At 37.8% G+C, this 17,039-nt stretch overlaps 1 protein-coding gene across 1 annotated transcript; it reads left to right on the plus strand.

Moving 5' to 3' along the window:
* The first annotated feature begins 16,177 nt into the window (after positions 1-16,177).
* Positions 16,178-16,611, plus strand: LOC118844329 (ubiquitin-like protein FUBI). Its single transcript, XM_036752201.1, has one exon. The coding sequence runs from the start codon at positions 16,181-16,183 to the stop codon at positions 16,577-16,579; it is 399 nt and encodes a 132-aa protein (XP_036608096.1). The 5' UTR covers positions 16,178-16,180; the 3' UTR covers positions 16,580-16,611.
* The last annotated feature ends 428 nt before the right edge of the window (positions 16,612-17,039 follow it).

The raw sequence follows: 17,039 nt of genomic DNA on the forward strand, positions 1-17,039 counted from the left end.
TCTGTATAACAAATTCTATTTTGAAAACCAAAACAAAAAAGAAACATAAAAGAAAGCAAAAGTCATTATTGGTAATTTATCCAAAAACAAAGTTTGAAAACATATGCAATGTAAATCCCAGCTCTACAAAGCAGTAGAATGAGAATGTCTTTTCTAATCTCTTCTTTGAACCATGCTAATTCTTTATAATTTTGCAACATATACTTTTGGGTTTTTTGTAGTTGTTTTTCCATTTACATTGTTACATCATTGTGTATATTGTTTTCTTGCCTATGGTTACTTCACTCTGCTTTAATTCATGCAGATCACTCAATATATCTCTTCGTTCATCACATTTGTAGTTTCTTACAACCTAGTAATATTCTGTTACATTCATGTACCACAGTTAAAAAGTGCTGGAAAAAACTTGGAATGAGTCTGGGAGAATTGTGGTTTAGACCTTGTGCCACATTCCACAATATATTATCTTTTTTTTTCTTTTAAATTAATTTATTTATTTTTAGTTTACAACATTTAGTTCCACAAGCTTTTGAGTTCCAAATTTTCTCCCCCTTCCTCTCTTCCCCCTCCATCTGTCCCCAAGACCACATGGAATACAATATAGGCTCTACATACATACATTCACATTAAACATATTTTCACATTAATTATGTTGCAAAGAAGAATTATAACCAATGGAATGAACCATGCAAAAGAAGAAACAAAACAAAAAAGAGAGAGCAAATAGTTTGCTTCAATCTGCATTCAGACTTCGTAATTCTTTCTCGGTATGTGGACAGCATTTTCTATCATGTGTCTTTTGGATTTGTCTTAGAACCTTGCATTGCTGAGAAGAGCCAATCTATCAGTTAGTCATTGCACAATGTGTCTGTAACTGTACAATGTTCTCCTGGTCCTGCTCTCCTCACTCAGCATCAATTCATATAAATCTCTCCAGGTTTTTCTGAAGTCTGTCTGCTCATCATTTCTCATAGCAGAATAGTATTCCATTATATTCATGTACCACAACTTGTTCAGCCATTCCCCAATTGATGGGCATCCCCTCAGTTTCCAGTTCTTGGCCATCACATAAAGAGTTGCTATAACTATTTTTGTACATGTGGGTCCTTTTCTCATTTGATCTCTTTGGGATACAGCCTTAGAAATGGTACTGCTAGGTCAAAGGGTATGCACATTTTTATTGTCCTTTTGGGCATAGTTCCAAATTGCTTTCCAGAATGGTTAGATCAATTCGTAACTCTATCAAAAATGTATTAGTGTTCCAATTTTCCCATGTCTTCTTCAGCATTTATACTTTTCCTGTTTTGTCATAGTAGCCAACCTGACAAGTGCGATGCGATACCTAGGAGCTGTTTTAATTTGCATTTCTCTAATCAATAGTGATTTATATGACCATAGATATCTTTAATTTCTTCCTCTGAAAACTGCCTCTTCATATCCTTTGACCATTTATCAATTGGGGAATGACTTGTTATTTTTATAAATTTGACTCAGTTCTCTATATATTTTAGAAATGAGGCCTTTATCAGAGACACTGGTTGTAAAAATTCTTTCCCATTTTTCTGTTTCCCTCCTAATCTTGGTTGATCGTACAAAAACTTTTCAATTTAATGTAATCAAGATTATTAATTTTGCATTTCATAATGTTCTCTATCTCTTGTTTGGTCATAAATTCTTCCCTTCTCTATAAATCTGACAGGTAAACTATTCCTTGCTCTTGCAGATTGCTTATAGTATCAGACTTTATATCTAAATTGTGGACCCACTTTGACTTTATTTGGGTAAGGAGTAGATATTAGTCTATGCCTAGTTTCTGTCATACGATTGTCCAATTTTCCTGGCAGTTTTTGTTAAATGGTGAGTTCTTATCCCAGAAGCTGGAGTCTTTGGGTTTATCAAACAGTAGATTACAATAGTTACTGACTACTGTGTCTTATGTATCTAACCTGTTCTACTGATCCACCACTCTATTTTTAGCCAGTACCAAGTAGTTTTGATGATTGCTGCTTTATTATATAGTTTAAGATCTAGTATGGCTAGACTACCTTACCTATTATTTCTTTTCATTAATTCCCTTGATATTCTGGACCTTTTGTTCTTCCAGATGAGTTTGGTTATTATTTTTCTAGCTCTATAAAACAATTTTTGGTAGTTTGATTGGTATGGCACTAAATAAGTAAATTAATTTAGGTAAAATTATCATTTTTTATTATATTAGCTTAGCATACCCATGAGCAACTGATGTTTTTTCCATTTATTTAGATCTGACTATTTGTATGAAAAGTGTTTTGTAATTGTATTTATATAGTTCCTGGGTTTGTTTTGGCAGGTAGACTCTCAAATATTTTATAATGTCTACAGTAACTCTTGCTGTTGGGCTTTGTTAGTAATATATAGGAATGCCAAGGATTTATGTGAGTTTATTTTATATCCTGCAACTTTGCTAAAGTTTTTTTATTATTTCAAGTAGTTTTTTGACTTGATTCTCTAGGATTCTCCATGTATGTCATCATATCATCTGCAAAGAGTGATAACTTAGTTTCTTCTTTCCTTATTCTAATTCTTTCAATTTATTTTTTTTTTCTCTTATTGCTAAAGCTAACATTTCTAGTAGCAAATTGAATAACGAGGGTGGTAACAGACTTCCTTGTTTCACCATCCAATCTTATTGGAAATGCTTCTAGCTTATCTCCATTACATGTAATACTTGCTGATGGTTTTAAGTAGATGCTACTTATCATTTTAAGGAAGACTCCATTTATTCTTATGCTCTCTAGTGTTTTTAATAGGAATGGGTGTTATATTTTGTCAAAAGCTTTTTCTACATCTATTGAGACAATCATATGGTTCCTGCTAGTTTTGTTGTTTATATGATCAATTATGCTAATAGCTTTCCTAATATTGAACCAGCCTTGTATTCCTAGAATAAATCCTACCTGGTCATAATATATTATTCTTGTGATAAGTTGCTGTAATCTTTTTGCTAATATTTTATTTAAAATTTTGGCATCCATATTCATTAGGGAAATTGGTCTATAATTTTCTTTCTCTATTTTGAGTCTTCCTGGGTTAGGTATCAGCACCATATTTGTGTCATAAAAAGAATTTGGTATTACTCTTTCTTCACCTATTTTCCCAAATAGTCTATATAGTATTGGAATTAATTGTTCTTTAAAGGTTTGCTATGATTCTCTTGTAAATACATATGGCCCTGGAGATTTTTTTCCTAGGGAGTTCATTTCTGGCTTGTTCAATTTCTTTTTCTGAGATGGGGTTATTTAAATATTTTACTTCCTCTTCTGTTAATCTGGACAATTTATATTTTTGTAAATATCCATTTCACTAAGATTGTCAAATTTATGGGCATATAATTGGGAAAATAGTTCCTAATTATTGTTTTAATTTCTTCTTCATTAGTGGTGTATTTGCCCTTTCCATTTTTGATACTGATAATTTGGTTTTCTTTTTTCTTTTCTTTTTAAACTCAAATGAACCAAAGGCTTACCTATTTTATTGGTTTTTTTTTTCATAAACCAGCTCTTAGTTTTATTTATTAGTTCAATAGTTTTCTTAACTTCAACTTTATTAATCTTCTTTCTTTCTTTTAATCAAATTGACCCAAGGTTTATCAATTTTGTTTGTTTTTTTTTTTTTCACAAAACCAGCTCTTTGTTTTATTTATTAATTCAATAGTTTTCTTGATTTCAATTTTATTAATCTCTCCTTTGATTTTCAGAATTTCTAATTTGGTATTTAATTGGGGATTTTTAATTTGTTCTTTTTGTAGCTTTTTTAGTTACATGCCCAATTCTTTGAAATCCTCTTTCTCTATTTTATTCATATGAGCATTTAGAGATATAAAACTTCCCCTAAGAACTGCTTTTGCTGCATCTTATAAGTTTTGTCACGTTGTTTCATTATTGTCATTCTCTTCAATGAAGTTATTGATTGTTGCTATGATTTGTTGTTTGACCCACCCATTCCTTAGGATTAGATTATTTAGATTCCAATAGATTTTTAGTCTGTCTTTCCATAGCCCTTTATTACATATAATTTTTACTGCATCATGATCTGAAAAGAATGCATTTAATATTTCTGCCTTTCTGCATTGGATTGTGAGGTTTTTATGCCCTAGTACATGGTCAATTTTTGTGCAGGCACCATTTACCACCAAGAAATAAAGTATATTTCTTTCTATCCCCATTCAATTTTGTCCAGAGGCCTACCATATCTAATTTTGGAAAATCCTATTCACCTCCTTAATTTATTTCTTGTATATTTTGTGGTTAGATTTATCTACTTCAAAGAGGGGGAGATCGAGGTCCCCCACTTGTATAGTTTTGCTGTCAGTCTGTTCCCGTAACTTTCTTAACTTCTCTAAGAATTCAGATGCTATACCACTTGCTGCTGCATATGTGTTTAGTATTGATATTGCTGTATTGTCTATGCTGCTTTTTAGAAGGATATAGTCTCATTCCTTATCTTTTTAAATTATATCTATTTTTGCTTTTGCTTTGTCTGAGATCAGGATTGCTACCCCTGCTTTTTTTTTTTTTTTTTTTTGCTTTAGCTGAAGCATTAAGAAGTGCTATCCACTTCTGTTTTATGGGAGAGTTCATCCCATTTACATTAACAGTTATGATTACTATTTGTGTCTTTCTCTCCATCCTATTCCTCCTCCCATTGATGCTTTCTTTCCTTTCTCCCTTTCCCTCCTCACTAGAACTTTGCTTTTGACCACCTCCAACCCTCAATCTGCCCCTCTTCTATCAGTCCCCCTCCCTTTTATTTCCCCCTCCCCCTCCAACTGCCTATAGGGCAAGTTAGAGTTCTATAGCTGAGTATGTTATTCCCTCTTTGAGCCAAATCCAATGAGAGTAAAGTTCAAAAAATGTTCATCACCCTCCCTTCTTTCTCTCTACTGTAAAATGTCTTTGTGACTCTTCATGTGATACAATTTACCCTTCTCTGCTTCCTCCTTTTCTCTTCTTCCATTACAATCTTTCTTCAGCACTTAATTAGGTTTTTTAGCCACATATCAAAAGCAACTTAAATCCACACCCCTGTTTATATATTTCACTTCTATATGATGTAATAAAGACACAGTTCTGAAGAGTTGTAAGTATCATCTTCCCATGTAGGGATGTAAACAGTTTGTCCTTATTGAATAACATTTTCCCCCTTTCCTGTTTACCATTCTATGCCCCTCTTGAGTCTTGTATTTGAAGATCAAATTTTCTGCTGAGCTCTGGTCTTTTCATCAGGGAAGTCTGGAAGTCCCCTATTTCATTGAATGTTCATCTTCTCCCCTGAAAGAATATGCTCAGTTTCTCTGGGTAGTTGATCCTTGGTCATAATCCAAGCTCCTTTGCCTTCAGGAATATCATATTCCAAGCCCTCCAATCTTTTAATGTAGAAGCTTCAAGGCCCTGTGTAATCCTGACTGTGGTTCCATGATATTTGAATTGTTTCTTTCTGGTTGCTTGCAGTATTTTCTCCTTAATCTGATAATTTTAGACTTTGGCTACAATATTTCTTGTCATTTTTAATTTGGGATATCTTTCAGGAAGTGATTGTTGGATTCTTTCAATGACTATTTTTACCTTCTGGTTCTAGTACCACAGGGAAATTTTCCTTGATGATTTCTTGAAAGATGCTGTCCAGGATCATTTTTTCATCATCATTCTCAGGTAGACCAATAATTCTTAAATTGTCTCTCCTGGATCCATTTTCTGGATCAGTTGTTTTTCCAATGAGGAATTTTACATTTTCTTCTACTTTTTCATCCTTTTGTTTTTGTTTGACTGATTCTTGATGTCTCATAGAATCATTAGTTTCTAGTTGCCCAATTCTAATTTTTAACAAATTGGGTTTTTTTCAGTTAGCTTTTGTACCTCCTTTTCCATTTGGCCAATTGTATTTTTTAAGGACTTGTTTTATTCAGTGTACTTTTTTTCTATTTTGTCAATTGTATTTTAAAATTTTTTCTTCTACCTCTCTTATTTGACTTTTTAAAACCTTCTTGAGCTTTTCCAAGAAGGCTTTTTGGACTTGAGACTAATTCACACCCACCTTTGAGGTTTCAGATGTGGGTATATTGACTGTGTTGTCCTCTCCTGAATTTGTGTTCTGATCTTCCCTGTCACCAAGATATTTCTTTATGGTCATTGATTTTTTTTTTTAAATCCTTCTTGCTCATGTTGTTTGCCATTTTTTTTCCTGGCTTTTAAATTTGATTTCTGCTTCTGGGGCCCAGGAGGCACTGTACCAAGCTTCTGGTGCTGGGATCTGGGGCCTGATTATTGTTTTTCTGTGCTGGGGCCTCAGGTGCTTGCAGTTAGATGTTGTAGCAGTCTGGTATTTTACCTGGTGCTGAGCTGAACATGATATGTGCTTGGTATTGGTGCTTGCCTGCTCCTCCAGCCTGAGACTCAGGATCTCCTGCTGGTCTGCTCAGGGGTGCCTTCCTGCTAGCTTGCTAGTATGCCTCTCATCCTGTACTGGTCCCTTTCAGCCACACCAAGAGGGATGTTTCCCATTAATCTCCTATCCTCCCAAGCTATAGCTAAAAGACAGCTGTCTTTCTGCTGGCTCCACTATTCCAGGATTTTTCTTGGGGAAATATTCTCTGGGTTTTTCAAGGTCAACAAGGTGGCATGAGGGAGACTCACTGTTTACTCCATCATCCTGACTCCCAGAAGTTTATAGATGACTTTCAAACATTCAGTCTGTGGGCTGATAGCCCCAGTAGTAGCTGTTGCCACTGCCAAAGGGCCTATGCAGGACTGTGCTTCTCTCTCACCAGTTCCACAGACCCCCTTCCTATGCCAAGGGGTCTGGGAATTTCCATCACTGCCAGTAATTCAGTCTGCTGGGGTGTGTTAGGGCCTCTCCACGGTCGAGTCTATGCTGGTGCTGCTCATGTGCTAGATTGTGCTCCTTTTCCAGTCCAGTGCAAGAGACCCCTCCTGTCTACCTTCCAGTTTGACCTGGACTGGAAATCCATGACATGCTGTCTGCCTGTGGATTCTGCAACTCTACAATTGGTTGTGATTCACCCTTTAGTGGAATCTGAAGGTGTTTGCTGGAGAGCTCAGGTGAGTCCCTGCTTTCACTCTGCCATCTTGGCTCTGCCTCCTCACATATATTTTCAAAGGATATATGAGCTTAATATTAAAGATAAAAAAATAGAAGAAAAGCAGATTGTGAACCTCTCACAGTTGTGGATAGGGGGTGTATTCTTAAGCAAATAATGGAAAGAGACAATTACAAAAGATGAAATAGATAATTTTGATTCCATGGTACTGAAAACTTTCAGCACAGGCAAAATTAATGCACCTAAGATAAGAAGTGGTTGAATAGGAAAAAAAAAATTATCACATTTTTCAGATGTCCAAATTATACAAATAATTAACATATGTGTGTATAAACATATGCATATGTACATATGCATATATAAAACTAAAAGTCATACCTCAATAGATAAGTAGTCATATGCTTACAAAGAGTTCTCAAAATAATAATCTACTGATAACCAATAGATAGAATGTTCCAAATCACTGGTAATAAGAGAAATATAAATCAAAACAACCGTGAGGTTTTACCTTTCTTGTTGTTCACTTGTGTCCAACTCTTTGGTGACCCCATGGACCATAGCACATCAATATTGTCCATGGGTTGTCTTTGTTTGTTTGTTTGTTTAGTTGGTTGATTTGGGTCTTTTTTTTTTTTTTAGGCAGATGATACTGGAGTTGTTTGCCATTTCTTTTTGTGGTTGATTAAGGCAAACAAACAGAAGATAAGTGACCTCACCAGGGTTACATAGCTAATAAGTTTCTGAGGCCAAATTTGAACTCAGGTCTTCCTGACTCCTAGCCCAGAACTCTAACCACTGAGCAATCTAGCTGCCTCCTAAAATGACCCTGGGGTTTTATATTACATCCTGTAAATTGCCAAAGATGACAAAAGATGGAAATCAACAATGTTGGAGAAGTTGCTAGAAATGGAGAGGTTTACGATATTAACCTGATCCAGAGTCAGGTCATCGCCACTAACCATCACTGATGGTTTATTTTTAATTGGCTCAGACTTATCAATTTATAAATATTGTGCAAGTAAATAGTATAAACTACACAACACATCATTCCAAAAATTTAATAGTCACTGAATGCCTCTTGAGAAAAAAAACCTGTTGGAATTATACATCTGAAATTCTTTACCTTTCAGAAACCAAATAGATTACTAATTCCCATACTATAAGCACAGATTTCAAAATATAAATGAGAATTTAATCAATAAAATGTGTTGGAACCAGAGCATTCTCACAGACAAAACTATTGCCCACAACCAACAATGATCGCTATGAATTTCAGTTGTTTCCGTAGGGATAGAAACAATGATTTCACTGGAATAGCAAATCCTGGTGAGGAACCTTCATAGCCAATGCAAATCATTAGGTTTTCTGTAATTTATTATCTTAGAGAGTTACTTAAAACATTTTGAGGTTAAGGGTCACAAAATGAGTATATGTCAGATGCAGAATTTGAATCCATATCTTCTCAGCTTTTCTGCAAGCTCCCTATCTACTACGCAGTACTGCCTTTCATCACCATACTAAATACTACTAATCTAAAGGCTATGTGGAATGAAAAACTTTAAAATTATGAGATCTTGTGGGAGAATTCAAAACCATGTCATAACAGTCCAATCATCATTTCCACTACTGGATTTGTCCTGAAAATGCATTCAGTGAGTCTATAGAAGAGGGGATGAATTTTTTTTATTTAATTACAAAAAGCAATTGGTTTATCCACTCATGCAATAGACCATAGAATATTAAGAATCCAGGCCCATCTCTAGGTTTTGGAAGACATTCCTGGATTTGTCACATCCAGAGATCAGGTGCTCTTGGGAAGCTCCCTTCAAGATCAAGAACCAAAAATTCAGACCTCCAAACCTGGGGTGGCCTTGAAGCTGTCTTCCTGTAAAATCAGAGCCAACTCTTCTAGGGCAGCTCTAGCTAATGGAAAGGACCCTGCTCTTGGATTTGTTAAGTGTTCCCAAATCAATACCTTCCTTGAATGGAGGAGAGGGTGGCAGTCATTCCAGGGAGTTTTTTTTTTTTCTGTCAACTCTTTTGTGCCCAGCAACCCCAGGAGCCAGATCTCCTAACTCTGAGCTTTGTGGTTATACATTTCTCACTGTCCCTGTCCCCCTCCCCCCAACAAAAAAGGACTTCAGGGTTTAAAAAAAATCTTACATTATCTACTTCACAGACTAAAAATGGTTGAGCTGCCACTAATCATATAGGAAGCAGGATGGATGGAGTCCTTCCTTTTTGCTCTAAGCAGTTGCAGAAAGGAACATTTTTCAGGAGAATATCACTCACCCTAACCTGCTTCATTCAAGTGGTTCCAAGTAACTGGGGAAGTGCTAATCAAATAGCAAGGCAGAATTCTCCCACATGCCAACTAGAGTGTTACCACCCAGCTCTGAATGAGAACAGGATTTCTGTCATCTGTGGGCAACTGTTTTACTAAGTAAATGAAAGGCTGTAGGAACTGCCCGCAATGTGTTCCCTCATTCATGTATTCAACAAGCATTTATTGACCATCTGCTGCTGGGGACTAGTCCCTGTCAGGAATACAAAAGGAGCAAAAGCCCAGCTTCTTGCCTCAAGGAAGTTATCATCAACAACCAACTTTCCTATCAAAATAGCATGGAATGGAATGATCAGCTATGCCTAGTCTTTAACCAAAATAAATTCACAGTTTGCCTTTGCAAACAAAACCCGTCAAAGACTTCAGATTTGTCTCTGTGCATGTGTCAGGTGCTGGGAAGCTGTGGGGCTCAGAAGAGGAGACAGACGCAGGTGTTGCTTCTTGTGCTGAAAGTGTTCCTCATCTCCCCTCCCTAACACCCATCCCTATTTGACTGAAGGGAGAAGCTGGAAAGGGGATCTTGTGATTGTGATTTTGGGGAGGCGATTGAGGAAGTAGCCTCAGGTATTGTGGTAGTTGGAAAGAATTCTGGTGCTTTAAGTATGGAACGTGGTAGGCAAATGAAGGGTCTGGGAGCCCCCTGTGTTGTCCTTTGATTATCCTCTCTTGTCGATTGTATCTTCCTAATATCTCTCATGTTCCCTTCTCTCCTCTCAAAACTGCCAACGCCTTGGTGAAAACCTTCATCACCTCACGCCTGGACTACTGCAATAGCCTGCTGGCTGGTCCCCCTACTGAAAAGAATCATAGAAAGGAACCATCTAATCCAACCATGTAATTTCCTAGATCAGGGACTTGAGGTCTAAATAGTTTCAGTGACCTGCCCAGAGTATTTCAGGTAAGTAAGTGTGTTAAGTGTGGTTTCAAACTCAGGTACTCACTCCAAAACCAGGATTCTTTCCACTACACCATGGCATGTTTGTGCAATGGAATTTTGTAAATCTAGTCATATCTTTAAATGTGCCAGACTTTTCTGCTTAAAGGAATGATGATATGAATTCTTTTGGGGAAAAAATAAAGAATCATTTCCCAATGAAAATAACTGCCCTCACTGGTCTGTTTTGTGAATTGGAGTTTTTCATATGTTTAAGTTGCGATTTTCTTAGAGCCTAGAGGTGTCTATCACACAGGGGTATGGTGGAGCTCAAATGAGATAATAGATGTATAGCACTTTGCAAACTTTAAAGTGCTATATAAGTGCCAGTTATTATTATTAGCCCACAGTTAGTAGGACTGTGGTGGCCTTGTGATGACATCATCTCTCAAGCCTTCTACTGCACTTCTGCTGAATTCAAGCAATGTCTAAAGAACTGGCAAATATTTAACAACCAGGCCAGGAGTTGGGAGGAACAATGTATGCACATACACTTTTAAATTGAATCTACATTATTTTTAACACTTAAGTTTAGGTCATTAAAAAAAAACCCAACAACAATAAATCAAGCCATGATTTATAGTGACTGCTGATTCCTGAGTTGCAAATGCTAATATTGAAAATTCAGTAATAGCTTCCAAGCAGATTAGAGCTGGCTCCAGCACATCTCTGCTATCTAGCAGTATCCACAGACTTTAGCAACAACTCTAGCTCTAGTTTATTGTGCTTTATAAAGGAAACTCCAGATTTTCATTTTCATACGACATGTTTTCTGCCCTATTCATTGAGTAGCATAATATTGTATGTGCACTGTGCAGAATGGTCTGCACAATGACTGAGTTTCAACATCTGGGGAGATAAGTTCACCTATTTGCTTAGGGCATTTAACATTAGTGTGCTGCTCCAATGTCATTGTCTTCTGGTGAGTTTTTCCATAGGCCATGACTTTCACTGCATATATACTCTCCTATTGGGCATCTGTTTTGACCTACAAAAGATCAGTGACCACTACATTCATCCTCTTAAAAGTGTGCCCTGAAGATAGATAGTATTCCTACTAGGATTTGTGTCAATTTGAGATAAGAAACAGTACGGTCTGTGTGGTCGGACGTTGTGGTATTGCAGATTCTAGGGACCTCGGTTCAAAAACTACATTTCTTGTCATATATTACTGTTGTTGCCTGGAACAAATCAGTCACTTCTCAGCTCTTCAGTTTCCTCATTGCAAAAATGGGGATGATAATAACACTTATACTACTTCCCTACATCTCTCCTGGGATTGTTGTGAGGAAATTGTGTTGTCAACTTTTTTTTTTTTTTGAATCAGATGTGACTTCACTGCTATAAGGATCCTGCACTGAGAAAACGCCTACCAGGGCAGATCAACAATTTCTCTATAACATAGACAGCTGCCTACCACACTGAGAAGTTAAATATCTTGTCGAAGGCCACACAACCATAGGCTCATAGATGTAGAAGTAGCTGGGACCTCTGAGGCTATCTAGTCCAACCTCCTGATTTTAGAGGTGAAGTCAAGTGACTTTCCAAAGGTCACAAAGTAGATAGTGAGATAGTGTCATGGATAGGATGTAAACCCAATTCCTCTGATACCATATCCAGCAGTTAGCTTTTGAACCCAGGTATTTCTGATTCCAAGGAAAATTCTCTGTCCGTTACCTCCATCACTGCTATCTTAGGTGTGTTATTATTCCTGAAACTGGTGTACTTTGCTCATGACTTACTTTTTTATTGAGTTACACTATAATTCATGAACCAAATGTCTATAGAAAATGGCTCTAAAACTTCATTAAAACATGTAAACTCTTAAGACTGTACGATGCCACTTAAAATTATATATTTAATTAACATTCCCATGATTTTATGATAAAACATCAATACTAAATAAATAAATTAAAAAGTACCCGTCCTCCAAAGTTTTTTGTTTGTTTGGTTTTTTTTTTTCTGACTGAGTGGTATTCCTTAGTGTAATATCCATAACTGTCAAGCCCCTGTTAAGGTAAGTGAAGAATGAAAAGAGTATTGGACTTAGGAATTCAAGGAATTTAGTTCAAATCCTACCTCTTGTGAGTCATCGGATCAATCACAGCCTTTCTAGGCCTCAGTTGGATGAAATAACCAATGAACCTATGAGGTATTTGGGTAAAATCGTCTATGGATTACTCTAAACGTGTATTTCTCAGTCCAGAAAAAAAAGGCTAACAACAACTGGGGAGTATTCAAGGAAACTGAGAGCCTATGTTGAAAAGGATTACAGTATTGATGTTGAAAGTCCCATTATCATATCTATTTTACATGTTTAATGCCTGGTGAGACTTGAAGTATGGACAGCTGGATTCCTCCTCCAGGTGTGTTGCTTCACAAATTGTTTACATCTTTCTTCCCTTCCAGATACTGCCAAAGCTCAGCTGCAGCAAAGCTAACAAATTCAGCTGCATTTTTTTTTTCCCTCAGTGAACTGGAATGACCCCCACTGTTCACTCTGACACTATCCTAACTTAGATAACCTATAGATAACCTGTGCTACGTAGAGAATACCTAAATTCCCAAATATCAGGGGACAGTCTAAGCTTGATATTCCAAGGATCCCAGGTATACCCTTAATAGACAGTTCCCATGAGCTGCTGTGGGGGTTGTTTCCTCATGCTGTAGCCAAGCTGGTAGCCAGTCTGTTCAAACTGAGCTGGGCCCTTCCTCAGTCCAGTGACATAATGTCCATTGCCAAGAGTGTGTTTCAAAGTCCTTCCAGCTTGTTAGGACCTATAGTCTTAGCTGACAGTAGCATTTGGGAAGCCTGTGTCACCTTCACCATTCAATGAGATGTCAGAATAGGATATCTGTGGAAGGTCAGGAGCTTACTGACTTAAATTTTTTTTTTCAGTCAGACACATGAGATGTTACTCACAAGGAGATATTTCAATTGACTTATAATTTTTAAACATTTTTCTTTATTTATTTGACAAAAGGAGATCATATCACATTGAACTAAGAAGGGGAAGACCTGGGTTCTCATACCAGCTCCTCTACTTTAAAAGTCCTCTGATCTCAGGAAAGTCACTCTCTGAGCCTCAGTGTTCTCAGCTGCCAGTGATACATAATAATCAATAATAAAAGCTCTCACTTATACGGTGCTCTAAGATTTGCAAAATATTTGATATATATCATCCCATTTTATTCTCACATGATGTGCTATTGTAATCTCCATTCTTATAAATGAGAATACTAGAGATCAGAGAGGTCAAGTGGCTTGCTTAGGGTCACACAGCCAGTGTTTGAGGTGAGATTCAAGCTTATATCTTCTTAATTTCAAGTCCAGTGCTCTATCCACGATGACATGCTGTCTCTATAGATTAGAACCTACATGAAGGTAACAACCATATCAGGAAACTGAATCACTTTCATTTGAATTGCCTTAGGAAGATTCTGCAGATGGCAGGATAAGGTACCAGTCACTGAGGTCCTTTCTCATACTAAACTACCAAGCATTCAAACTCTGCTTCAGAGAGCAAACTCCAATGTGCTGTTGTTCAAATGCAAAATATACACTTGCCAAAAAGACTATTTTGTGGAGAACTCACACAGGACAAATGTTCACAAGGTGGTCAGAATAAGAGATACAAGGACACTCTCAAAGTCTCTTAGTTGTACTCTGTCTTCGTCAGTGAGGTCATAGAGTTTGTAAAGATTTGGGCAGAAGGACTAATAGAGGCAAAAGTGGTAAGAAGGTCATTTACCTCATCTTAAACATTAAATAAGCTCTTATTTTATAAAATGCCCTAGGCCATGTGCTAAGGCAGATGTGAAGGTAAATAATTTTTTTTTTTTCTGTCAAGGACCTTATAACTTAGCAATGTAGATATAACACACACACACGCGCACACACACACGCGCACACACACGCACAGACACACACACACACACACACACACACACACACACACACTGTAAAACTACATATTGTGAAAACATAAGAGAGGAAAGAAAAGGTGTTTTTTGGAATTCCTAGGAAAGAAAGATTGTTTTTAACTTGGGAGAATGAAGAATGGCTTCTTGGAGGAAATGGTATTTGAAATCAGCATTGGAAAACAGCCAGCTATGAGGAGAAGGGTAGGGAAATCCAGATGTAGGGAAGCTATGTATACAAAGGCACAGAGGTAAGAAAGGATATGCTGATAAAACAGTATGACTAGAAGATAGAGCACTTAGAGTGGAGTAGAGTGAGTAGTCTTGCAAAAGTAAGTTTGAGGCAAGTTGTGGAGGGCTTTATACACTAGGCTAAAGAGTTTGTATTTTATGTGGTAGGCTATAGGAAGCTGGGCAACTAGGAGGCATAGTAGATAGAGTGCTAGGCCTACAGTGAGGAAAACTTCTCTTCCTGAGTTCAAATCCAGCCTCAGACACTTATTAACTATGTGACCCTGAGCAAGACATTTAATTCTGTTTACCTTAATTTCCTCATCCATTGTGTTTGTAACTAGGTGGTACACTGGATGGAGTGCTGGGCCTGGGTTCAGGAGGACTCCTTCCTGAGTTCAAATTTGGTCTCAGACACTAGCTCTGTGACCTTGGGTAAGTCCCTTAACCCTGTTTGCCTCAATTTCCTCATCTGTAAAATGAACTGCAGAAGGAAATGGCAAACCCAGCAAGTATCTCTGCCAAGAAGACCTTAAGTGGGGTCATAAAAAGTCAAAAATGACTGAAAAATGATTGAACAAAAGCCATTGATAGTGCTGAAGCAGGAAAGTAATATTAGCCCAGCAGTTCATTATTTAAGATTACTAGGCATTTTTGTATAGAATGGATTGGGGTCTGTAAACTTTTTTAAAAATATTTTGCTAAGTGACTTTTTTATATATTGTCCTTTGTAATCTCCACGTATTTTGTTTTATGCATTTAAAATCATTATTCTGAGAAGGGACCAATAGGTATCCCCAGACTGTCAAAGAAAAGTTAGGAACACTCTGGACTAGAGAATACAAGACCATTTTAGACATTAGTTAGTACAGTCCAGAGGAGATAGAGGATTGAACTCTGGAAGAAACCATAGGAATCATATAGCCAAACTCTTTCATTTTACCTATGAGGAAACAGGTTCTGAGAAGGGAAATGATTTGCTGAAATTCACAGTAAGATCACCTAGGATTTGAATCCAGGTCCTATGCTTACAAATCCAGTGTTCTATCCACTTCACTGTGAGGGACATACCCAATGAGGTTCATCAAACCCTGAGTTATGGTCTTTACTGACAATCTCCCCATCCCCCACCTCCAACCCCAAAGGGAAAAGGGTACTTGGCAGATATTGTTGCCTTCATCCTCACACATCACTTTCAAAGATAATGGTAACAAGGAAAATCAATCTCATTTTACAGATGGGAGAAACTGGAGCTGCAGTCTCTCCACTTCTCTGTGCTGACTCATCAGCACTGCTTAATGGTTCCATGTCTCAATCCCCTCCCGCAGTGTGGTTTCTTCTGTTTTATGGAAGCCAGAAGGTCAAGGCACAGAGAGGTGGGAAAGAAGAAGGGTATTTTTTAAAAGGAAAGAAAAAGGGAGATAAATAAAGAGGTGAGGAAAGGAAAGATTGTACAGAGACAGAGCGAGAAAGAACAAGAGGTGGAACAAGAAAATGGGAAAAGAGAAAGAAAAATGGAAAACACTGGAGGATGGGAGAAAAAAAGAATGCAAGAGAAAAGAGAGAAAAGTGAGAAAAGAAAGAGAAAGTACTCTCTTTCTGGTCTCCATCTTCACCGCGGCGGAAGCAGGACCAGCGTGGCCGCGTCGCCACCATGCAGCTGTTTGTTCGCGGGCAGGCTCTGCACACCCTCGAGGTGACGGGGCAGGAGACCGTCGCCCAGATCAAGGCCCATGTGGCGTCGCTGGAGGGCATCGCCCCCGAGGATCAGGTCCTGCTTCTAGGTGGCTCCCCGCTGGAGGATGAAGCCGTCTTGGGGCAGTGCGGGGTGGAGCCCCTGTCCACCCTGGAAGTGGCTGGCCGCATGCTAGGAGGTAAAGTCCATGGCTCTCCGGCCCGAGCTGGAAAAGTGAGGGGTCAGACTCCCAAGGTGGTCAAGCAGGAGAAGAAGAAGAAGACTGGGCGTGCTAAGAGGAGGATGCAGTACAACCGACGCTTTGTCAATGTAGTGCCCACCTTTGGAAAGAAGAAGGGTCCCAATGCCAACTCCTAATCCCCTGGTACTTTCCCTAATAAAGCCGCTACGACTCAAAAAAAAAAAAAAGAAAGAGAAAGTAGCTGAGAACAAAAGAAAGTTGAGGAGAGTTGTTTTTGTTTTTTGTTTTTTGTTTTTTTAAAGAGGAAAAAGAGAGAAGAAAGGAGGCAAAAAAAAAGAAAAAGGAAAGGGGTAAGGGGCAGGGAAGGAGAAAATGTTGATAGATACCTGGTTGCTTTTCTCCCATTGCTCAGTCCCAAAGAACACTTATCCTCCTCTAAAAGGTTATAGAACCTGTGGAAGTTCTTGAATCACAAAGTCTGAGTAAATTAGATGGGGAGCTGTCTCCCCCTCCCCTTTGTGAATTTCCCTTGCCAGGCACCATCAAACTGCAGGTGGATATTATCCAAGCTCCTGGTCAAGACATCAAATCCTCATTAAGCCTGAGTGTAATGGACTAGATCACCAATAATGGTGA

Source organism: Trichosurus vulpecula, chromosome 3, assembly GCF_011100635.1.
Source record: "Trichosurus vulpecula isolate mTriVul1 chromosome 3, mTriVul1.pri, whole genome shotgun sequence".
In the NCBI taxonomy this organism is placed as follows: Eukaryota; Metazoa; Chordata; class Mammalia; order Diprotodontia; family Phalangeridae; genus Trichosurus; species Trichosurus vulpecula.

Bases quoted from the DNA above. Each gene is read 5' to 3' on its own strand.
- LOC118844329 (XM_036752201.1), top strand. From the start codon at position 16,181: ATGCAGCTGTTTGTTCGCGGGCAGGCTCTGCACACCCTCGAGGTGACG.